Genomic DNA, 24,680 nt, shown 5'->3' with positions numbered 1-24,680 from the left:
AGGTGCTAAACTCAGATATTTCTTATTTTCTTTAAAATTGCCATAAATATTTTCCTTCGTAAATTTTTTTTCTGGGTTCATATGCCTCATATAAAAAGTAGTCCCCAATTTATAACTTTCTTGTTACTTGTGCCATTAAGATTCCATCAGAACAACCCAATGTCATATCAACATTTTGTTGACTCTCATTAACAAAGTGTTTTATTTTTAAATTATGTGTAGATTGCTTTTGAAACATTGCTACATCAAAGAAAGTTTGAAGTTCACATTCTGCATCCTATACATCAAAAGTTTTTATTTAGAGGGGACTTTAAAACTTTATACAAAAATCCACATCAAAAAAGCTTTTAATGTAATGATATGATCTTGAGAGGCTGAAGATTATATTAGGCTTCTTAAACGCTCAACGTACTTGTATTGCATTGTTTTATTTTCCCTGGTTATAACTTTTCATGCATACACATATACTGATTGATCCGTAGCATCATGTACTTCACTTTGTCTTTAAATTTGATGTGATGTTAGTGTTTACCTAACATTTAGTTCTATTAACATTTGGCGTACTGATATGGAACTTCAGTGAGGGTACTTAGAATACCATTTTCTATTACCAGGGTGCTAAGATTCTCTGACTCAAATAGTTGCAAATGATAAGTAATGATTTAAACTTCACAAATTACGTTAAAATCACTAAATTAAACATTGTTTACTAGCACCCGGAGCTTGCTCCATTTGCTTTCAAATAGTTTCAACCCCTTATTATGGGATTTAAATTATGTTGATTGAAGTAGCTGAACTAATAGAGTATTATAAAAATGTTTCAGTGGTGGATTGATACTGAACTATGTTATTCTTACCCTTGTGAGTTGAGAATGAGATACCACTTTGCCCAATTTCGTGATACCAAAATAGGTGATAAAATCAATAAAAATTCTGAATGCAAACTATTATCCTAGTGATCTCAGTGAGGACAAAACTACTAGTTGAGGCGGGGAGAGGAAGAGGAAGAAAAGGGAAGAGGTGGGTTAAGAAAAAAAGCAGGATATGTCAGAACTGAAAATAACATGAATGCCTGAGCAAACTATTGCAAGGACAGAAAACCAGACACCGCATGTTCTCACTCATAGGTGGGAATTGAACAATGAGAACACCTGGACACAGGGTGGGGAACACCATACACCAGGGCCTGTCGTGGGGTGGGAGGGAGGGGGGAGGGATAGCATTAGGAGATATACCTAATGTAAATGTAACAAACTTGCAGGTTGTGCACATGTACCCTAGAACTTAAGGTATAATTTAAAAAAGAAAAAAGAAATAAACACCAAAACACCAAGACCAAAAAATAAATAAATAAATAAAAAGAAAATAACATGAATGAAAAAAAGAATTCATTTCAAAGTCGTTTCCTAATTATCCTAATTTTGGATAAAAAGACAAAACAACAACAAAACCCAAAAACTTTACAAATACTAATTTCCATATTTCTTAGGTTTATAAAATATGGCTTGTAGATTTTTGAAATAGCTCCTTCTTTCTCTTTTTTGTTCTGTTTTGTTTTTTGAGACGGAGTCTCACTCTTGTCGCCCAGGCTGGAGTGCAGTGGCGCGCTCTCGGCTCACTGCAACCTCTGTCTCCCGAGTTCAAGCGATTCTCCTGCCTCAGCCTCCCGAGTAGCTGGGACTACAGGTGTGTGCCACCATGCCTGGCTAATTTTTTTTTTTTGTATTTTTAGTAGAGATGGGGTTTCACCGTGTTAGCCAGAATGGTCTCGATTGCCTGACCTCGTGATCCCCCGACCTCGGCCTCCCAAAGTTCTGGGATTACAGAATGGAGCCACGGCGCCCAGCCCCTTCTTTCTTTGTCAACACTTTTAAAGCACCCACTTGTTCAAATTTTTTGACACTCTGATGATTTGCCAGCTTCCTCAGTTGAATGTCTTATAGTTAGATTTCTGTTGTGACAACCTACACAAACTAGCTTTGGGTTTAAGCAAAAGATAAACATTTAGTCATATAAATTTCATTTTGCTCTGTCTGCACATACACAATGGTAAGGCTGGAGAAGATGAGTTTCTCCTGAACATTCTAGGGAACTAGAAAACAGAAAACAGACAAAACTTCACATGCAAGCCAAACTTGTCAAATGCTACTCTTGGAAATGTTTACTTCGATAAATTTAAGGCTCTTTTTCCTTCTACTGGAAAATTAAATTCCAGTGAATAAGACTCTTATGTTCCAGCTTTGAGCATGTGTCCACTCATTATTCTAACAATCCATCTCATCTATTTCACTGTCCAAATTCTTTTCTTTCAGTTAATACAGTTATCAAACTTCCAACATGTAACATAATGCAAGAAGTTCATGTCTTTGTAAAATTATTGTCATTCTATCCCTTAAGAGACATGATTCAAAATATTATGTGTTGCTATATTTAACTCCTAGTCTAACATTCCTGGTCGATTTCCATTCTTATATTAATTAATTGAGTATCCTGTTTTAATAGTTTATAATCTATACACTGATGGTAAGCTATCATCATCTCTACTATAATTAATAATAAATAAAATATGTAAACAAATATACATTTCAATATGAATGAGAAAACATAAACAGTTTAATTAAATGTTAAAGTTGTCTTAAAACATTCATCAAGGAAGTAAATTTGAACCAAACTATAGTCCTTATTTGTGAAACAGGTCATGAGGTTACATTTCTTACTATACATTTCTTACTTCTCTTTGTATTTGGTGTTTTCTTGCCTTTGATCTCAGCTTTTCAGAATCTAATGTCTAGTGAGTTTATTCTAATCTGCATCCTCGATGGTTTTAGTTTTGTGGGGTACACGTACTGTAGTAGATACTCTCAGTTGCCTACGTAGGGAAGCACTGTCTTCTTTCTTCTTGACAAACCTCAAGTCAGAAAAGTTTCTATCACCAGTGGTAGATCTTTAGTTTACTCTTATTATAGTGTTTTTATTCCTTTTTAGTGGTAACTAGTTCAGGAATGGAAATATATTCTATTAAAACATACTTAAATAATTTGAAGTAAATAGTCTGCTGGAGAGTTTGGGAACTACATGCATTTATTTTTCCTTATTTTAAAAAAGAGGCAGAATTAATGAAAGAGTACAGCTCCTCAATTTCTTTTTGGACCATGTGAGAATAGAGAATTTACAGGATGGCAAATGTTTATTTTTTTGTTATCAGGTAAAAACAAAGTGATTTTGTTCCATCTTCAGCAGAAAGGAGAAACATTTTCAAATAAATATATGCATAATTATTCTCATGCGCTGAATGTTTTTGTTCTAGTAAGAATCATATCTGTTTTAATAACTACCACTACACTCATCATTTGATAAAATTATGATAAGCTAAACTGGCTCTCAAGCGCCCTATCCTTTCACTGGCTAAACTATAAGACAAATGCAAAAAAAGCATCACATTTCTTTGTCATCTTTGCTGGTGGCACTAATTCTCTGCTATTCCTCTTGTGATCTGTATACATTTTAATATGATATTTTAGCAAGAAGTGCCATGAAATTCCATTTGTCCCTTACTACTTTATTAGTCCTTACTCTATGTCATGGATCAACTGTGCATGTTTACCAACTTCTTCAGCCTTATACCACAATTACATATACACTTAGGAAGTGGGAAATATACTACGGATTTTTAGGTTCCATGGTACCTATTAGGAGATGAAGACAAATCAAAACCCATTCCCTGTCTTACCCTCTGGAGTCCTTCATTCTGATGAGCAGCCTGGGTAACATTCTGGGTTCTTAAGATTTGGTGATAGTTCTAAAACAGGATCCAAATATCTCTAAAGGTCCACAAAATATTTGGGTGTACACTTTTCTTTAGTGTTTAGTTAGCCATAAATCAGCCACCAAAATACTCAGAGAAGGATTGTTGGAAGGATTTCAGTTCATATCTTTGGTATTAGAATGAGAACCTTACTTAGAGCTACCTAGACTTCTTCATTTTGGTGACTCTGTCAGAATTGGAAGTGTACAGGTTGTGAATTATAGTGGCTTAAGTTAGGTCTCTGTTGAGTAGATTGGTTCTCTCTCTCTCTCTCTCTCTGTCTGGGTCGCTGGAGTGCCCACTTATTTCATTCCCCATGATTAACTAACTATAGGTGGAGATCACTGTGCCACATCCATCTTTTTGACTAATAAGCCAAAGCTGCTACTATCGTCTAAATGAAATTTTCCTTGGCTCTCTCAGTCAAATGCCACAATTTGAAGTCTGTCACTACACCATTACTACTAATATCAGGGAGATCGTTTTAACTGTATCATTGCCCCATGAACATTCTTAGGGAGAAACATCACAGCTGATTTGAAAGTCGCTGGTTGTTTCCTTGGTCACTGGTAAATGAAAAATTTTATAGCACCTCAGGGTGCACCTATCCAGGATATATTAAATAATTATGAAAGTAGGTCTTCTTAATTGATTAAAAGTTTAATAGAAACACCTTTAGGAGTTTATTAATGTGATGTTGGAGATAATTTTGGAGATATGTTTAAAAATATTTAAAATAAAATAATTTACTTAATATTTTAAAATATTATAAAAAACAAATTCTGTATTATTGAGTTAACTCTGAGGAGGGTGGGGATATACAGCATTTTCGTAATACTTCTCTATTAGGCTGGTCCAGGGCAGAGAGCCATCTGTAGGAATCTGATTTAGACAATGTTAAAAAAATGAGAAGGTTGGATTTATCATGAGATTTGCATGACTGAGGGCAGAAATTCTAAGTCAACAGCACTTATGTTTAACAGAACCTTAATTAAATTTGAGACTTAAAATAGATGGCTCAAAGTCTACTTTAAAATAGACCATTGAAAGAAAAGTAAGTTAGGCATAATTTTAAAGGTGTTTTGGCAATGTGAGCTAGCAATTGCAGAGAGATTATAAGGGGAGATAAAGAGGGCACAAAACCATAGCAGATATGAGAGCCGCTGGCAAAAATATAGCAGTGACAAGCTCCATGGTGAGATTATTGAGAGACATTTAAAAGTGTGAGGTCTAGCATCCAGTTTAAGTAAATTTCTATACCCCTTTTCTGTTACCCTTAAGCTCTTAAGAGAAGTCTGCTTTGCAAAATAGGTGTGTGCTAGTGTTGCTGTGGGAGGCTAACAGATTGTAAAGGTCATGGACTCTTTAGGAAATCATCTCGACTTTTGAGTTCAGGGTGGTAACTTCACAAACTGGGTGGGCAGTATTTTTAGTAGTTTCAGTTGTAGCAGCAAAATGAGCACAGGACCAGAGTCTGCCTGAGAGTCACAGGCAGGAGCCAGCTGACAAATGAGAATAAGCAGCAATGTGGATGGGCTTGAGAATAGCATTAGAGAAGCTTAGGGACATGGATGAAGCTGGAAACCATCATTCTCAGCAAACTATCGCAAGGACAAAAAACCAAACACCGCATGTTCTCACTTAGAGGTGGGAATTGAACAATGAGAACACATGGACACAGGAAGGGGAACATCACACACCAGGGCCTATTGTGGGGTGGGGGGATGGGGGAGGGATAGCATTAGGAGATATACCTAATGCTAAATGACGAGTTAATGGGTGCAGCACACCAGCATGGCACGTGTATACATATGTAACAAACTTGCACATTGTGCACATGTACCCTAAAACTTAAAGTATAAAAAAAAACAAAAAAAAACAAAAAAAAAAACAATGACTTTAAAGTACAGAGTTTGCCTTATACACTATTAGAAAACTATGTGTCTCTAACAGAGAATGTTATGTATCCCTTGCTGTATATTTTGCTATTATTTAACTTAAAATTTCATCAAATTCATCTATTTGTCTGTCAGTAGGAAAGATTTTATTTTTCCTGAGCTCCCTCTGCAGCTCTATGTTGCCTTGTAATAAATTTGTCCAGGTCGTGAGTGAAGTGTAAGGACAATACACAGCCAGCTTTTTGGAGGGAGACTGGGCATTTTCCTACCAACAAAGACAATCTCCTGCATGATCATATTTCAGTACTCAGAATCAGGATTGCTTTACCATCGTCTAAACCTCCGAACTGACCAGTTGTTCCAAAGGCGTCATTGATAGTAAAAGGAATGGTAATATGTAAAGTTTAGAGTCACATTTTGCATCCAGTTGTATATGTAAGTCTCCTTAAATATAGAAGAGTTTGAAACTTGATTTTGAAACCTGGGCAAGGAAGGGGCTCTAAAAAATATAGAGTAAACTCAGACAATATTCTCCTTCTCATAGTTGGAGCAGAGTGTCTCTTCCATTCACATGAAAGATATTTTTAACCTATTTCCAAATACACTCGACTGGCCACTAAATATGTACTATAGTGCTATAGGGTAGTGCTATATAAGTGGATCATCAGATAAATATGATGTTTTCAGAGTTAACACACAGAAACATTACATTTAGAAATAATCTCAAACTTATAGAGAATTTCTGGTACAAAAGAAAAAACTTTTAAAATAAACCATTTGAGAGTAAGTTGCCAACATAATGATCCATCTCCCCCAGATACTTTCGTGTGTAATTCCTACCACCAAAGACATTCTCCTCATAATCATATTTCAATACTCAGAATCAGGATTGCTTTACCATCGTTTAAGCCTCTGAATTGACCAGTTGTTCCAAAGGCCTCATTGATAGTAAAAGGAATGGTAATATGGAAAGTTTAGAGTCATATTTTGCATCCAGTTGTGTATGTAAGTCTCCTTAAATATAGAACAGTTCATCAGTCTTTCTTTGATACTCCTTGATTTTTTTTGTCTTGATATTCTTGATGATTTCAGGCCAGTTATTGGGTAGAATGCCCCTCAAATTGTGTTTTTCTGATTTTCTTAATGATTAAATTCAGGTACGTATCCTTGCAGGATTATCAAACAAGTGTAGTGAGCCATGTTTACAATATGTTATCTCAGTGGCACACAATGCCAATCTGTCCCAAACCCATTTGATTAAAATAGTATCTGCTCTCTTTCTCCTCTGTAAATTTACTTTCTCTTTTTGTAATTAGTAAGTATTTTTATTAAACATTGTGAGACCATGTAGGTATTCTAGTTTTCTGTTTTGAAAAATTTATTTATTTATATATGCGTGAACTCATGGTTTTCTACTTTATTTAATGTGTTATAATACATTATTGACTGTTTATTTTGATGCTCAAATTATCCCCAATTTAGCCAGTGGGAGTTTCTTTGAGCTAGCTTCTGTGTTTTTTTGACTTATCTCCAACATTCTTTTAGCACTTTATACTTTTTGACACAAAACAACAGAACAGATTTTTGTGTTCTTTGACTATCTGATATGAAATTACGCATTTCTTCAAGGATCCCTGGTTCCTTTTAGTGGAGAAGTGTATTTAGAAATCAAGATATGGGTGATGTGTGTTCAATGTTACTGCTATTTAGGTGCTGGTAGGTCTCTTAGTTGGCAGACATACATATGTATGTATGTATATGTACACATCCACATACATTCATATGTGCACTCATACATGTATGCATACATACCATCATTTGCACCTACATTTCTATATCTATTACATATTGAAAATGATGAGTGATATGGTTTGGATTTCTGTCCCCACCCAAAGCTCATGTTAACTTGTAATCCCGCATGGTGGAGGCGGTACCTGATGGAAGGTGATTGTACCATGGGGGCAAATTTACCCCTTGCTGTTCTAGTGATAGTGAGTGAGTTCTCATGAGATCTGGTTGTTTAAAAACATGTAGCACCTCCCCCCTTCTCTCTCTCTCTCCTGCTCCACCATGTGAAGATGTGCCTGCTTCCCCTTTACCTTCTGCCATGATTGAAAGTTTCCTGAAGCTTCCCCAGCCATGCTACCAGTACAGCCAGCAGAACCATGAGCCAATTAAACCTCTTTTTTTAATAAATTACCCAGTCTCAGGTAGTTCTTTATAGCAGCATGAGAATGGACTATTACAGTGAATCTATTCTGATACTATAAATTCCAATCCAACAGTACAGAGTTTATTCTGGTTTCTCAACTTGCATATTGCAAACTCCCTCTCCAATACTCATTATGTTTAATATATTTACTTTTTGACTAATTCCACTTTATATGTTCTCTATACTCTCATTACTGCTGTCTCTCTTTCCCCTACATGATTGTTCTTTTTATCCTAATCTGGCTTCTGCACCTGTTGCTGGGCTGCTGCTAGTATAAACCTGTGTAAATACCCTTTGCATCCTGACCATTATCCAACACTCTGCCTTGGGCCTTTCTGCTGTATGGAAACCATCTACAACTCAACCATGCTCTGATATCCTATGCCAGGTCCCACCAATTGACTACTATGAATGCTTTCCTGATCCCACATTTACTCTGATACCATTATAAATATGGAGAATCTCATGGATTTCTTCTGTTATAATGTTACGGCAAAGATCTTTGTAAATGCTGTCTGGGAAAGTTTTTGTGGATGCTGTTTGGGAAAGAGACACCAAAAGAGTTTCATTATTCTGAATTTGTGGCTTGAATTTGGGAAGAGTTGATAGAAGAGACAAGATATGAACACTAACCATTAAAAATGGTTATAGTTTCAGGCTAGAGTGAAAATTAACAGAGAAGCAAAAACTGATAATTAGAAATTCTAGCTTATTCAGAATAGACAAAATTAAAAACTGTTTTCAATACATAGAAAAGTACACAATGTTAATAGTTCTCAAGTGAGATTATTTTGACATTATAAAGAGCGTCTGCACTCTGTGAACCAATTAACTTGTTTTAGGGCAGACTATGTACTCAAAAATCAGTTTGTCATGTTTCCATCTGTGTAACATGTTGCATGAGAGGATTCAAAAGATTTTCCCCGGTATATAAATAAAACATGAGGCACCCAACAATGGCCAAAACTGTAAACATTTTATTGTTTTTTCTCATACTCATTTTTTGAAAGTCTACCTCCAAACCTTCTACAACATACTATAATAAAAAAGTTGTCTTTTATATTTTGTAATGTGTTGACACAACCAGACAATTTTAAATTGGTGTTATTCCCTTTATTTTCTTTCATACACATGCTCCCATAGTCAGGCATGACTTTTCAGATATGCCTTAAAGTGTTAAATATGAAAATGATACTAATGCATCCCAAATCCTACATATTCTTTTCCACATATTAAATGATGGCCAGTTTATATTCTATGTAATAAAAGAAGTCCATGTATATATTAAACCTATACTTGAAGACTGAGCATTGTGTCATGCATAGATATGGTATTTAAATGTTTTTCCAAGTAGTGTAAGTGGAATTATTAAATTTTCATCATAATCAGCATTATAAGAAGTAAATATGTTTATAAGAGGAAATACTTGTTAAAAGTAACCAGATATTATACTTTGCTTCAGTTGAGCTTTTAATTGATTTAATTATAAATTCCTGCTTTTTATATCATTTTTGTGAAAGTGAGAACTTACTTATTATAAAATATAGTAAAGGTAATTAAGGACATTTAAATTGATTAGGCTTTGTGTGAGAAAATGAACCTAAATCTTGTATAAATGAAATTATTATTTTCACATTATTTTTTAAAACCGATAAGAGCAGGCAGAAGAAATAACATTGTTTCTAAGCCAAAATTATTGTCAGCTTACACAAGGTTTTTTTTTTTTACCACATTAATATATCAAATATAAATCCCATTTTTTTTGAGAATACTGAAGTTTACTTCGTATTCTTCTCTTTCTAACAACTTGCACTACATTGCCACCTGCCGTGAAGCCTAATAACCAAAACCATTACAAATTTAGCTAAATTATTTTTCTCCTTAAGTAAGTTTTATCAAGTGTCTGAAGCTTATTTTAAGCAAGCCAACAAATGTAGAACATTTTGCATGAAGTATTTCTAGAAAATTTTACAGTTCTCTCATATTAAAAATGCTTTTCTAGTCTTTATAAGCTAATGAAGAACAGCTTCATTTGATAAACAGACTACTGTGTAGTTCTATAAGTGAAGATATATCAATATGTTTGCTGAGAAAGTATTTCTGACTCAAAACACACTTTATTCTTATCAAACTCTTAGGTAGATTAGCACATTCAGGAACAGTTTTTAGCTGACTAACTCTCAACATATTGTGTGTTGCTTTTTCTGTAGCACCTGTTGAGTGAGATTGAGGGTTCAGCTAGGGTCATAACTTTAAGCACCATTAAGTTCGTGTTGTCAGTACATGAAGCACAGTTTTACATCTGAATTTTCCATCACTTGTATATTTCTATGGGCCTTTCTTATAGTATGAAAGAGGAGAAAGAGAAATCATGTACTCAGAAGCATCAGATTTTTCATAGTCATGAAACTTTTCTTCTCAAATCAAACGTAATTTTCCCCATTCTTCATTCCATTCTTTCATTCATTTGTTCTATTTTGTACAGTTTGTTCAAATTATGAACACTTTTCTTAAAAGCCAGAGGCTTTGCCATACAAAACCAGTTTCAAAAGTTTTTGGGAAACATTTACACATTTTCTCCCCATAGATGGGAATGTGCCTGTTTGAAATAGATGTTATTACAGTGTGTGAAAATGGCTTTACAACCAATTAATCTCCAAATATTTCCTGTCATGAGAGAATTTGCCACAGATACAGAAAAAGTACAAAAGATCTTTGTAAGAAATGAATTACTTCAGGATAGAAAAGGCATTTTTAAAATTTACATGCTCATTATGAGAACTAGAAGTCTCATTTTCCAGTGGCAGCTGTAAGTCAAAGTAAACTTAGCACAAAAGCGCTATAATAGTCACGGTTATTCCAGATCTCTACGATCTTCCCTTTATTCCAGAGAGAAATGTATTGTTTTCTTTCTGATGATTTAGGCTCACAATGGCATACAAATAAAATGCATAGCTTAAAGGATGTTAAAAGAAAGTGAAGACTCAAGATGAAAAATAAAAAAGGTCAACTCTATAGAACATCTGTCTTGTTGACTGTCATCTAATAGATACTGTCCCACAATATCAGATTTCCATGGGGAAACATGAGGCTGGGGACAAATCAGGATCAGAGTTAGATTTGCTGAAAAACCAGAATTAGGAAAGAAATACAAAATTAGAGCAAGAGTTCTCTAGCTATATGACATTCACCCTGGGAACTGAGAAAAGAGAGATCTTGGTGAAAACACTTCAGAAGGCTCAAATCTCAGTACATGAGGTTGAGTTAGGTTTGGCCCTCAGTTTACCCAGCAAAACCTTCAAAAGAAGTTTCAAAGGAAAAAGTAAAAAAAGGTAGTTTTTTTTCCTACCTTGAAAAAAAAAAAGGTAGTTTACTTGCAATGAAAGTTTGCAATAGAGTCCAGGCTTTAGGACTAGCTCACCAGATTGAAGAAAAAAGAAAAGCAACGGCCATTTAAAGGAAAAACAAAATCCCCCAAACTCTCACGAGATTATCAAGGTTACAGGTATTATAGTTAATTTGATCTTGGTGATAAAAAAGCCAGTTATGTCACATCCATAAAGGCCATGGCATATCTTCAGATATAAGCATTGTGAAATTCAGAAAAGAGTTGTTTTTAATTAGGAAGTCAGCAATTTATGGGGAATATCAAGATTTATCTTAGGGAGGGGTCAAAATTGGACAGAAAGACTCTGTTTTTATTTTTTTGTTGTTTTATTTGATGTAAAGAAGCAAAACTCATGTGATATGATAATTAGTTACCACAAGGGCAGCCAAGCAAGCTGACATGTTTACATCAGGTAATTAACCACAGTAACATAGTGTGATGGTTAATATTAAGTGTCAACTTGATTGGATTGAAGGATTGAAGGATGCAAAATATTGTTTCTGGGTGTATCTGGGTGTTTCTGGGTGTTGCCAGAAGAGATTAACATTTGAGTCAGTGGACTGGGAGAGGAAGACCCACCCTCAGGAAGACCCACCCACAGTGTGAATGGGCACCATCCAATCAGCTGCCAGTGTGGCTAGAAAAATAAGGCAGAAGAAGGCGGAAGGACTAGACCGGCTGAGTCTTCTGGCCTACATCTTTCTCCCATGCTGGATGCTTCCTGCCCTGGAACATCAGATTCCAAGTTCTTAGCTTTTGGACTCTTGGACTTACACCAGTGGTTTGCCAGGGGTTCTTGGGCTTTCAGACACAAACTGAAGGCTGCACTGTTGGCTTCCCTACTTTAGAGGTTTTGGGACTTGGACTGGCTTCCTTGCTCCTCAGCTTGCAGATGGCCTATTGTGGGATTTCATTTTGTGATCATGTGAGTCAATTCTCCTTAATGAACTCCCCTTCATATATACATTTATCCTATTAGTTCTGTCCCTCTAGAGAACACTGACTATTACACATAGTGAAGTCAGTAAGGATCCTGCAGCATTTTAACTCACATTGTCTGTCTAAACTGTAAAACGCGCTAGAAAGAAGTTAGAGAAATCTTTAAACAAGAATGGGAGGCAAGAATAATACTGGTAGAATATAAAAGAAAGACTACTTTTGCACAATGAGTTTAGAACTTGAGTGTTTTTCATAAGATCATGTATCAATTCTACAACAAAACAAAACTACAAGAAATCTCAAGTGAATCAATATATGTAAATAAGAAGTATAAATTAGTTTGACTTTGTAACCTCAAATATATTCTAAGCTGCATAAGTTTTATTACCTATAATTATATTTCCTTGTTAGTGAGTTCAATGGCATGGTTATGCAATGAATAATATTTATATTATATTCTCTTAAATGTTTGTTGAAATGTTTTTGAATAAACTTAGAGCTAAAGCAAGAACACATTGTTTTGTCTCACTTTGACAGTAATTACATTATGTAACTTTCCTTTTGTACTTTTGTTTGTAGGGCATTTTTTGAACTACGAAATGACATTTTGTTACTTTTTGCTTTATGGATTTTATAAACAGCGATAAAATTATGTTTACCTTTATAGACTACAGATAAGTAATTTTAATTATGTGAGTTTAGCAAGGTATATTTAACCAATTTTCCAACTATTTTTATTTAGCAATGTTATAGAATGTAATATACTAAAACTAACATGCAAAAAAGAAAAAATATTATCCTTACTTTATCACACAGAGAGTTGCTTTCAGTTTGTTGTCTATATACATTATAATGTATTTTTGAATTGTATGCTGTGATTCTTCAATATTAAGAATATTTGACACATACTAAAAATTCTATTAACAGTTCAGATTACTGTTTTCTTATTGTAAAAGAAAATCTTTTATAGAAACTGTAGAAAAATGATAGAGAAGTAAATACACATGACTTTATCTTATGTCTTTCAAGTTTATTTGCTAGCAAGTATAAAATGTTAATAAGTAGTACCAGAGAGTGCACTAATTTCACCAAACTTTAAAAGGTACTGATACGGTTTGGCTGTGTCCCTACCCAAATCTCATCTTAAATTGTAGCTCCCACAGTTCCCATGTGAATCATGGGGTGGGTCTTTCTGGTGCTGTTCTCGTGGTAGTGAATAAGTCTCATGATGTCTCATGGTTTTATACGGGGGAATTTCCCTGCACAAGCTCTCTGTTTGCCTGCTGCCAACCATGTAAGATGTAACTTGCTCCTCCTTGCCTTCCACCATGATTGTGAGGCCTCCCCAGCCATGTGGAACTGTTAGTCCATTAAACCTCTTTTCTGCATAAATTACCGAGTCTTGGGTATGTCTTTATTAGCAGCATGCAAATGGACTACTACAGGTACTATTCTAGCCTGAATATTCTAACATAATTAAGCAATTAAGCAATTTATGTTTTTTGTTTCTGACTAGAATTATATTTTATGTAACACTTAATTTTTAGCACAATTTTTAACCTTCCTTTGTCATTCAGGTATATCTTATTATTTTCCTTTATTCCAATGTTATAATCTCCAAAATTATCAGAAGCATGTATTTGAGAGCACCTGTCAAAATTCTATAGCTTACTGTAAACCACCTTTTGAAAAGGATTAAAACAAGACAACAATTGTCTGTGAATAGCAAAATGTCCAGGGTAGTTACAGTTATAAATATAATTGACAAAGAAATTTGGTTATCTCCATCCTTTACAATAACTTAACATAACAACCTTAATTATGATTGATAGCATATACTCACACATTATAATTTTAGGAATCCCATACAATTTTGGAACACATATTAGCATTATTCACAAAAATATAACCTAAAGAAGATTGAACATCATTTTGGCAATCCCATATACCTAAATATGTCAAATAATTCTGTTTACCTCTTTTCTAGATGTTTCAGGGACCCTCTGATCCATCCAAAAAGCCAGACATCAGGAAAGACAATTTTGAAACTGAAGTTTGATTTTGGAAAGCCTGTTAAATATGTTCAAAGTTTAAAACACTTGATATTATGAAATAGAATTTCAGATTACTGTAAGTTACTTATTTTGCCAAAATGATGACTCAGAAATTTAAAAATTTTATAACCCCTTACAATTTTGCTAAAGAGCAGAGTAGTGCCTTAAGAATACCTTGTCGTGCTTTTATTTTAATGCTCAATTTACAGAATAACCATATAATACCCCCTTTGAATGTAGTCAATATGTTCACACAGAGAATTTCTATTTCAAGATTAAATTTTAGAAACCTTCCACCACTTGTTTGAACTTTCAGCTTTATCTTACGTAATTTAAAACAATTTTTTAACCCTAGGCAAAAAACAACTAGAGAGAGCAAAACCAAATTTCATGGACAGACAAATTTATATAACAAAGTGTGATTATGAATCTCCAAATATTAGCAGGTGGGAACAAAGCATCAGCCTCAAAACCTGAGCATTATTGGCTGCAGTGTTGGAGAAAGCAAATGGAAGAAATCAGATTTCTTTTTATTTTATTTTATTTTATTTTATTATTATTATACTTTAAGTTTTAGGGTACATGTGCACAATGTGCAGGTTAGTTACATATGTGTACATGTGCCATGCTGGTGTGCTGCACCCATTAACTCATCATTTAGCATTAGGTATATCTCCTAATGCTATCCCTCCCCCCTCCCCCCACCCCACAACAGTCCCCAGAGTGTGATGTTCCCCTCCCTGTGTCCATGTGTTCTCATTGTTCAATTCCCACCTATGAGTGAGAACATGTGGTGTTTGGTTTTTTGTCCTTGCAATAGTTTACTGAGAATGACGATTTCCAATTTCATCCATGTCCCTACAAAGGACATGAACTCATCATTTTTTATGGCTGCATAGTATTCCATGGTGTATATGTGCCACATTTTCATAATCCAGTCTATCATTGTTGGACATTTGGGTTGGTTCCAAGTCTTTGCTATTGTGAATAGTGCCACAATAAACATACGTGTGCATGTGTCTTTATAGCAGCATGATTTATAATCCTTTGGGTATATACCCAGTAATGGGATGGCTGGGTCAAATGGTATGAGAACAAACAAATTCAAAGTAGCCAACAGGTATTCCCTAGAAAGTGTGGCAGACCAAAATGAGAATAGCAGCTGATATAGGAGAGCTTTTACCCACTCTAACAGTGAGTCTGTGTAAGGAACACATGGTAAGGCCTAAAAAGGTTATGAAAGCCTAACCCATGTAAACTTTCAAAATATACCAGCTTCATATCTGGACATAGCCTCACGTTGAAAAGAAGCGGTCATAATTATTCACCCCCTCCCTTTGACCATCCTTTTTGCTATGTCATTTTTCAGTGCTCTCCAACTCAGGGAAGGGATGCTCTGCCCATTCCTTGATTCATCCACATCACTTGCTTTGGCCAGTGAGATGCTTGCTTGAAAAGTGCTTGTGGTATATTTCTGCTTTTATTTGTCTTTCTCAACCATAGCTATAAGAAGATGCCCAGGGTTGCCTGATGGAAGACAAGACACATGCAGAGAAGATACAAGTTGCTTCAGTCATCCCAGCTAAGGTCATCCTCAACCAGCCAACAATAGAGACTGCATAGCTAATATCATCAGAGATTCCTAGTTGATGACCCCAGTAACATGAGTTTAACGACACTTAGGTTTTGTGGTTGTTCTGTACACGTTATTTTTGTAATAGCTGGTAAGTATGCTAAATAAAATTTAATTTAGATATTTAATCTTGTACATTATATCCTAAGTCTTTGGTAACTGAAATTCAGTGTATGGTATACCGAATGGCTACATGTTCATTTCTTTCAAGCTCATTAGTTTTTTTCATTACTTCTTGTATTTCAGTGAGATAGGCACATTCTAATGTTTGGACTCTCAATCTTGTGGTCTAGCTAGAACCACAGTACTTAGTACTTCAGAGGTGACTTAGTACATCGGAGGCGACAAGGCCTTGAGATAATAATTGTCACTTATATTCAAATAGGCTTGCTTGTTAATTGAATCTTGCTCATTAATTTTAATTATAAATACATTGGTAACCTGGTATGTAATATATTGTATGATACAATAGGCAAAATAGAAATCACGTATGATCGCACAAGAAAATGGCAACAAAAAAACCTATAGAACATAAGACTATGAGCTATCATGTAAAAGAAGCAATACAAAAATTAATTGTGAATGTGGAAGGTATAAATTAAACTGAGAAACGGAAATTATGTGAAATACATTACCTCAACCTAAAGCAAGTTTTTCTAACAAGAAATTGTTTCCACAAAGACTCCGAGATGGTTCAAGGTAAGTAATAAGGATAGATAGTATCCTTTTCTTGTTGTCTCTTCCTTCCTATGTGGCCCTGGTGGAATGAACCTGGAACTTTTCATTGTTATCACCCATAATTGACTTATTCTTAGCTTCCCCCAGAGGGATCCCCTTCCACCCAATCTATACCGTAATTACCTGAAATAGTTGCAATAGCACTAACTAAGGGCACCACCAGTCCCTCCTGCCGTATTCCATAGATCATCAGGGATTACCACAGTTCACTGGTGATTTAATCTTTGCCTTATTTAAATTTCCTTTTTGCTTTCATTGTTCTCATTCCAATGCCTGTAATATACACTACAACGCAGGGGAGGCGTGTTCATGCAGTGCGATCCTTTAGGTTCAGTTGCATTTCCTTTTCAGTTTCAATAAAGAAATATTCATAGGCCTGGAAGAGGCTTTGATAGATTCTCTTCCATCCTCTTTTCTCATGAGAGGGGTATATAATTACAGGGGATTTTCAGGCAAAAACACTATTAAGGAAATGAAAAAAGACATTCTTAATTCAAGAATGAGCTATTATTAATCTATAAGGGTCTAAAACAGAACAAAATTACATATTTCAAAACAAGATTTTTATATCTCACGCTAAACTTTTATTTTTATTATGCTTAATTTTGACATTGTCTTTAATTTCCATAATATAGTTTTACAACCTTTTTGCCTTTCTAGAATTAAATACAATAACTTTTTTATCCTCACATCCACCAGTAGAAAATTGCTTAACAAAAGTCAAGAAAGAAGACATATTCAGGTAAGAGATGAGATTTTTTTTATTTTAGTCAAATAATTAATCATCCTTAAGTATTTCTGCATGCTTTATCAAATAAAAATTATTTTATGATTGGCAACGTTTGCTTGTTACCAATTATAAAATAAAGCCAGTATGCACCTTAAAAAATCACAATCTTTTTCTTGAAGGGCAGATCACAACATGCTGATTATTTCATAATAAATTGAAGGTGAACAAAGGAGAAAATGCAGGTGCACTTGTAGTTTGAGAAGAAATTAATTTCTAATACTCATGGGTCACCTTATTCTGGCTGGCATACGGTAGATGGCCCACAAGTGTTCAGCGATTGAACGAATGATTGTATGAGTAAATATTATTCTCGAAAAAAATTAATCTCAATAATTACTTCCTGATCATACTGGATACTGTCAGGTATAGTTTCAGAAAATATTCTGTAATTTAATTAATAAAACTGGGAATTAGAAGAAAGAACATTTGCTGCTAAAATACTGCCAAATATCCAGTTGTGTGGTGTGAATTTGGTGGCTTCAATAAGGCCTTCTTATTTACTCTAAAAATTTCTAATATTTTACTTGTTCTATTAGCCACCTATTATCTGATGATGAGTGGTTGGAATTTCTCTGTTAAATCTTCATTCCCTTAGCCCTAGTTTTACCTTGATATTTAAGTGCAATCATTCTTGCAGACATTAACAGGAACACCTAGTGCTTTTCTTAACAACAAATTTAATTAGGATTATTTAAGTGGGTTTCAAGATGGAGCAGTGGGGGAGAGAAGAAATCTAGGAATCATATTGAGTTGTTAACCAGTTATTTTTCTTATGAACTAGTTGCTAACTTTTAAAAAATATATAGTATTGGGAGGAGAGGAGAAAGATCGGGTGATGAGAAGATGATAACAACAGGAGCTGAGTGATTTGGGGAGAAGATAAAGCAGACAGAAAGGTCACATGTGTGAGGGAAGATGAGAGCCAAGGCCAAAATATGGTGACTCTGTCATTCATGCCAAACCAAGATAGTACTTTTTAGATTGTTTTCTGCGTTTGAAAACCAGAAAGCCTGCAAATTTATAAGACAGAGAAATTTGACTACTTAAGATTTGTGTGATAGATTCAAAGTAACCATCATGACTATTTTAATACATTCAGAAACAGGCTGGGCACAGTGGCTCATGCCTGTAATCCCAGCATTTTGGGAGGCCGAGGCGGGCAGATTGCCTGAGGTCAGGAGTTTGAGACCAGCCTGGCCAACATGGCAAAACCCTGTCTCTATTAAAAAATACATAAATTAGCTGGGCGTGGTGGCACGCGCCTATAGTCCCAGTTACTGTGGAGGTTGAGGCAGGAGAATCGCTTAAACCCAGGAGGCAGAGGTTGCAGCGAGCCACAGTTGCACCACTGCACTCCAGCCTGGGCAACAGAATGAGACCCCATCTCAAAAAAAAAAAAAAGCTCTCAAAATTAATACACTTTTTTCCTAGCCAAAAATTTTATTCAATTTATTGTGTTGAAGCTTCCTTTTTTTTTTTAATTCCACATGTGTTTAAGATTAACTTGGCTTCTTGACAGACCTGTGAAGGATTTGTAAGGTTCATGGGTTTCTTTTCCTGGTAATGTGTCTGCACTTTATCCACTTCATGAAGGTGATGATGCATTCTATTTTTAAGGGTTTTTTTTTTTTTTAAGTTTAGGAGACTCAGTTAAATCCCTTGGTAACCTATTTCAAACTATCACAAACAGTTAATACTCTGTTAATGTCTAATGTCTATTCATGGAGTCTTAAATCATTTTTAAATTTGATTCTTCTATTGTAAAATAGAAGCATTATTAAGAATAAAATAAATTTGAAATTACCAGCTAAAGATGACAACAAATATTTATACATCTCTCAAAACTTTCAGTTACTGTATATTAAACTTACCATGAATATCAAGTGAGGATCTAAACAGGTATAAAGAAAAGAGTGAAAGGCACATTGTCATAACGGGAAGAGCACTGGGTTTGGAGAAACACATTAGAAATCAATGAGTTTGGTAACTTATATTTGTGTGAAGATGGGCAATTAAAATATACCTCAACGTTGAGTTCCTACAAAAGGGTGCAGCAGTTCATGCCTAACAGAATTGGGTGGCCAAAAGGACATGACAACACAAATTTCAGTATCTTCCACAACTAAAAAACGGATATTTTATCATCCCGAGAAATAGGCAGAAAGTTCAATTTTTAACCTTGTCTTGTACCTTTTAACAGGTTCTTGTCATGGGTGACAAGGGAACAGGCAACCATTCAGATGTAACTGATTTCGTTCTTGAAGGCTTCAGGGTCCGCCCAGAGTTCTACATTCTCCTCTTCTTCCTGTTCCTGCTGGTCTATAGCATGATTCTTTTGGGGAACATTAGTGTGATGACAATCATTGTAACTGACTCCCAGCTGCACACACCAATGTATTTTTTTCTAGGCAACCTCTCCTTCATTGACGTCTCCTACTCCACTGTTATTGCTCCTAAAGCCATGGCCAACTTCGTATCTGAAAAAAAGACAGTCTCTTTTGCAGGTTGTGTTGCCCAATTATTCCTTTTTGCCCTGTTCATTGTAACAGAGGGGTTTGTCCTGGCAGCCATGGCCTATGACCGCTTCAGTGCCATCTGCAATCCTCTTCTTTATAGTGTTCACATGTCAAGACGCCTCTGCACTCAATTGGTTGCTGGTTCTTATTTCTGTGGCTGGGTCAGTTCCATCCTCCAAGTCAGTGTAACATTCTCAGTGTCCTGTGCTTCCAGAGTCATTGATCACTTCTACTGTGATTCTTACCAAAATGAAAAGATTTCCTGTTCTAATCTCTTTGTCAATAAGATGGTATCTCTGAGTTTGAGTGTCATCATTATTTTGCCTACAATTGTTGTTATTATAGTATCTTACCTGTATATTGTATCCTCAGTCTTGTAGATCCCCTCCAGTGAAGGGAGAAAGAAAGCCTTTTCCACTTGCAGCTCCCATCTGGGTGTTGTAAGTTTGCTCTATGGGACTGTTTCCTTTGTGTACCTCACACCTCCAAGCAATCCTGAACTTCACAAAGTGGCTTCAGTATTTTACATATTGGTTACACCCATGTTAAACCCTCTGATCTACTCTCTAAGAAACAAAGATGTCAAAGAAGCTTTGAGAAAAATCCTGTGTAACAAAAAAGCTTTATCCTAATTCTACTCCCTTATGATTTCCTCATTAATGGGTCCATTGATTCTTTCACTTTGATTTGCTTTTAATATGGGGTCAAGCTTGAGTCACTTAAGATCCTTTAACATTGAACAAATAAAAGAGATTTAATAGGAGCAAACCTTGATATTTTCTTTGGCAATCCTTTCTATTGATTTTATCACATTTGGAAATCTGAAGTACTTACAATTTACATTTAAAAGCATATGCTTGAATCAGGAAAATCATAGTAATGTGGAAACAAAATACTACTTGAAAAATATAAATATCCTCATTCATTAAAATACAACATCGATACAAGAGTTAATGGATGCTGGGCTTCATACCTTGATGATGGGATCATCTGAGCAGTAAACCACCATGGCACACAAAACAAACCCGTACATCTGGCACATGTACCGCTGAACTTAAAATAAAAGTTGAAGAAAAATTAAATGTGATCATTTTGTCTTCCAAACATTTGTTGTATTGATGCTGTTTTTTGTTTTGTTTTTTTTTTTGAGACGGAGTCTCCCTCTGTCACCCAGGCTGGAGTGCAGTGGCGCGATCTCGGCTCACTGTAAGCTTCGCCTCCCGGGTTCACGCCATTCTCCTACCTCAGCCTCCTGAGTAGCTGGGACTACAGGCGCCCACCACCATGCCCTGGCTAATTGTTTGTATTTTTGGTAGAAAGGGGGTTTCACTGTGTTAGCCAGGATGGTCTCGATCTCCTGACCTCGTGATCCGCCTACCTCGGCCTCCCAAAGTGCTGGGATTACAAGCGTGAGCCACCGCGCCCGGCCTCCGTATGAATGCTGTATTTTAATGAATGAGGGTATTTATATTATATGTGAAAGTATCAAGGTTTGCTGCTATTATATCTCTTTTATTTGTTCAATGGGATAAAGTTGTAATGCTGATGGAAAGATGTAGAAGTAAGGGGATGTTGTAAAATATGTCACACTATTTCATGAATGTTTGCTTACTTCCATAATATCAGAATATATCAATTTAGCGAATCAATTTTTTTTTTTTTTTTGAGGCGGAGTCTCGCTCTGTCGCCCAGGCTGGAGTGCAGTGGCGCGATCTCGGCTCACTGCAAGCTCCGCCTCCTGGGTTCACGCCATTCTCCTGCCTCAGCCTCCCGAGTAGCTGGGACTACAGGCGCCCGCCACCACGCCCGGCTAATTTTTTTAGTATTTTTAGTAGAGACGGGGTTTCACCCTGTTAGCCAGGATGGTCTCGATCTCCTGACCTCGTGATCCACCCGCCTCGGCCTCCCAAAGTGCTGGGATTACAGGCGTGAGCCACCGCGCCCGGCCGAATCAATTTTTTGAAAGATCCCAGTGATCATAGGGAGTATGATCCAAATTCCTTTCAAAGTTTAAAAAAGGAAAGGTAGAATAGGGAGAGATGGGGAATAGCAGAGCAGAAGTACACTGGCATGTAACATAATCTTAATAAAAAAAAGGCTACTCAATTTTTATGCATTCCAATTAGAAAGTTAGAAAAATTTCTTAACCAAAGACCACAATATCTTTTATCACAGTAAAGATCATTTTTATACTATTCCAAATGTGGTTCTCTATTTAAAAAATAGATTTTATTCATTTCTTACCATTATTTCCAATAAGTCAATTTATATTATATCATCACCTTCTGTGTTTCAACTACAAACATCTCTTTTTCATTTGCTTTATTGAGTGTATTACAGGTAGGTTTACATGTATGTAAAATATTGAAAATCACTTTGGCTAAAGTAAACAAGAGGGATATATTGGGTGTGTATGTGGAGCACACTAAATAAAGAGAAAAATGAGGGAAAAAGTCTTGCAATTTGTTAGGAATTAAGGCACCTCAACGAATCAAGGAACAACTGCTAAAGAGTCTGCTAGTAGAATCCAGTCTCACTGAGTGTTACATGTGAACTCCATGCATTTTCAAACTTTTTTTTCATTTGATGTAAATTTGAGTTCTGATACAGAGTATCATGTAGACCAAGTTTTGGGTAGTAGCCTGCTCTTATACTAGAGGATGGCTAGACCCTTGATTATGACTTTATCTAATTGGAAGTTATGAAATCCTCAAAGTATAATGGCACACCTAGTAAGTGGCTAAAATTTAAAAAACAGACAATATTAAATACTGGTGAGGATGCAGAGTAATAGGAATGCTCATTCATTGCTGTTGGGGATGGAAAATAGTACAGCAGACAGTGTGGCAGCTATGCAGCCAATTAACTGTACAAGCCAGCATTTGTGCTTCTGTGTATTTACCTCACTGATTTGAAAACTTATGTTCACATAAAAACTGCACATGAAATATTTGTCTTTCTGCGTCCAGCTTGTTTCACTTAAGATAATAACCTCCAGATATTAATTGTTGCAAAAGACATGATTTCATCCTTTTTATGGCTGCATAGTATTCCACTGTATATGCATACCACATTTTCTTTACCCAGTCATCCATTGATGGACTCTTAGGTTGATTCCAAATCTTTGCTATTGTGAATAGTGCTGCAATAAACATACAAGTTCAATTATCTTTTTGATGTATTGATTTCTTTTCCTTTGGGTAGATACCCAGTAGTGGTATTCCTGGATCAAACTGTAGTTCTATTTTTAGTTCTTTGAGAAACCTTTATACTGTTTTTCATAGAGGTTGTACTGATTTATACTCTCGCCAACAGCATATAAGTGTTCCCTTTTTTCTACATCCTTACTAACAACAGTTATTAATCATAAATGGATGCTAAAAATGTGTACACATGGATGTAGAGAGTGAAATGACAGACAATGGAGACTCAGAAAGGTAATGGCGTGTGAGGGGAATGGATTATAAGAAGTTACTTAGTGGGTACAATGTACTTTATTTGGGTGATAGATACCCTAAAAGCCCTGACTTGACCAGTACACATGTAACAGAATTGCACTTGTACCACACAAATGTATATAAATAGAAACTGCATGTAAATGTTTACAGACTTAATCATAGTCACCCCAAACTGGAAGCAATCAAGATGTTCTTTGGTAGGTGAATGTATAAACAAACTGTTTTATATCAATACAATGGAATACTATTTATTTATTTTTCTTTCTCTTAAACAAATTTTTGAAAGAAATTGAATTTATAACTTTATTTATTTTATTAATATTCTTTTTTGAGACAGTCTCCAGCCCAGGCTGGAGTGCAGTGGCTCAATCACAGCTCACTGCAGCCTTGACCTCCCAGGTTCAAGCGATCCTCCCACCTCAGACTCTCAAGTAGCTGGAACCACAGGGATGTGCCACCATGCTTGATTAATTTATTAAAAACTTTTGTATGTAGGGGTCTTCTTACGCTTCCCAGTCTGGGCCTGACTCATGGGCTCAAGCAATCCTCCCACATTGGCCTCCCAAACTGCTGGGATTACAGGTGTGAGCCATCACACCCAGCCTGGAATGCTATTTAGAAGTAAAAAGGGCTGGGCATGTTGGTTCACGCCTGTAATCCCAGCACTCTGGGAGGCCCAGGTGGGTGGATCACCTGAGGTCAGGAGTTTGAGACCAGCCTGACCAATATGGTATAACCCCATGTCTACTAAAAATATCAAAATTAGCTGAGCATGGTGGCGGGCACCTGTAATCCCAGCTACTTGGGAGGCTGAGGCAGGAGAATCACTTGAACATGGGAGGTGGATGTGCAGTGAGCCAAGGTTGCTCCACTGCACTCCAGCCTGGACAACAAGAGCAAAATTCTGTCAAAAAAAAAAAAAAAGAAAAGAAAGAAAAGAAAAGAAATAAAAAGAAGAAACTTTTAATTCATGTAAAGATATGAATCAATCTTAAATGCATTTTACTATGTGAATGTAGGATTACATTCATATGATATTCTGGAAAAGGTAAAATTACAAGGGAGAAAAATAGATAGGTAGTTTCCAGGGATTTGAGGTGGGAGTAGTGTTTGACTAGAGGACCTTTAGGGGATTTTCAGGGTGGTGGATATAATCTATATGATACTACAGAGGCAGATACATGAAGCTATGTATTTGTCCAATCCCATTGAACCTTGTAGCACAGAGTGAACCTTATATCTACAAATT

At 35.8% G+C, this 24,680-nt stretch overlaps 1 protein-coding gene across 1 annotated transcript; it reads left to right on the top strand.

Annotated features, from left to right (window-relative positions):
• Positions 1-19,663: 19,663 nt before the first annotated feature.
• LOC101145881 (olfactory receptor 9K2-like) lies at positions 19,664-20,353 on the top strand. Its single transcript, XM_055359434.1, has one exon. It carries the CDS (start codon positions 19,667-19,669, stop codon positions 20,351-20,353), a length of 687 nt encoding a protein of 228 aa, XP_055215409.1. The 5' UTR covers positions 19,664-19,666.
• The last annotated feature ends 4,327 nt before the right edge of the window (positions 20,354-24,680 follow it).

The sequence above is a fragment of the Gorilla gorilla genome, chromosome 10 (assembly GCF_029281585.2).
Source record: "Gorilla gorilla gorilla isolate KB3781 chromosome 10, NHGRI_mGorGor1-v2.1_pri, whole genome shotgun sequence".
NCBI lineage: Eukaryota > Metazoa > Chordata > Mammalia > Primates > Hominidae > Gorilla > Gorilla gorilla.
The sequence above is the reverse complement of the archived record's forward strand: the minus strand, read 5'-3'. Positions and strand labels throughout refer to the sequence as shown.

Bases quoted from the DNA above. Each gene is read 5' to 3' on its own strand.
- LOC101145881 (XM_055359434.1), top strand. From the start codon at position 19,667: ATGGGTGACAAGGGAACAGGCAACCATTCAGATGTAACTGATTTCGTT.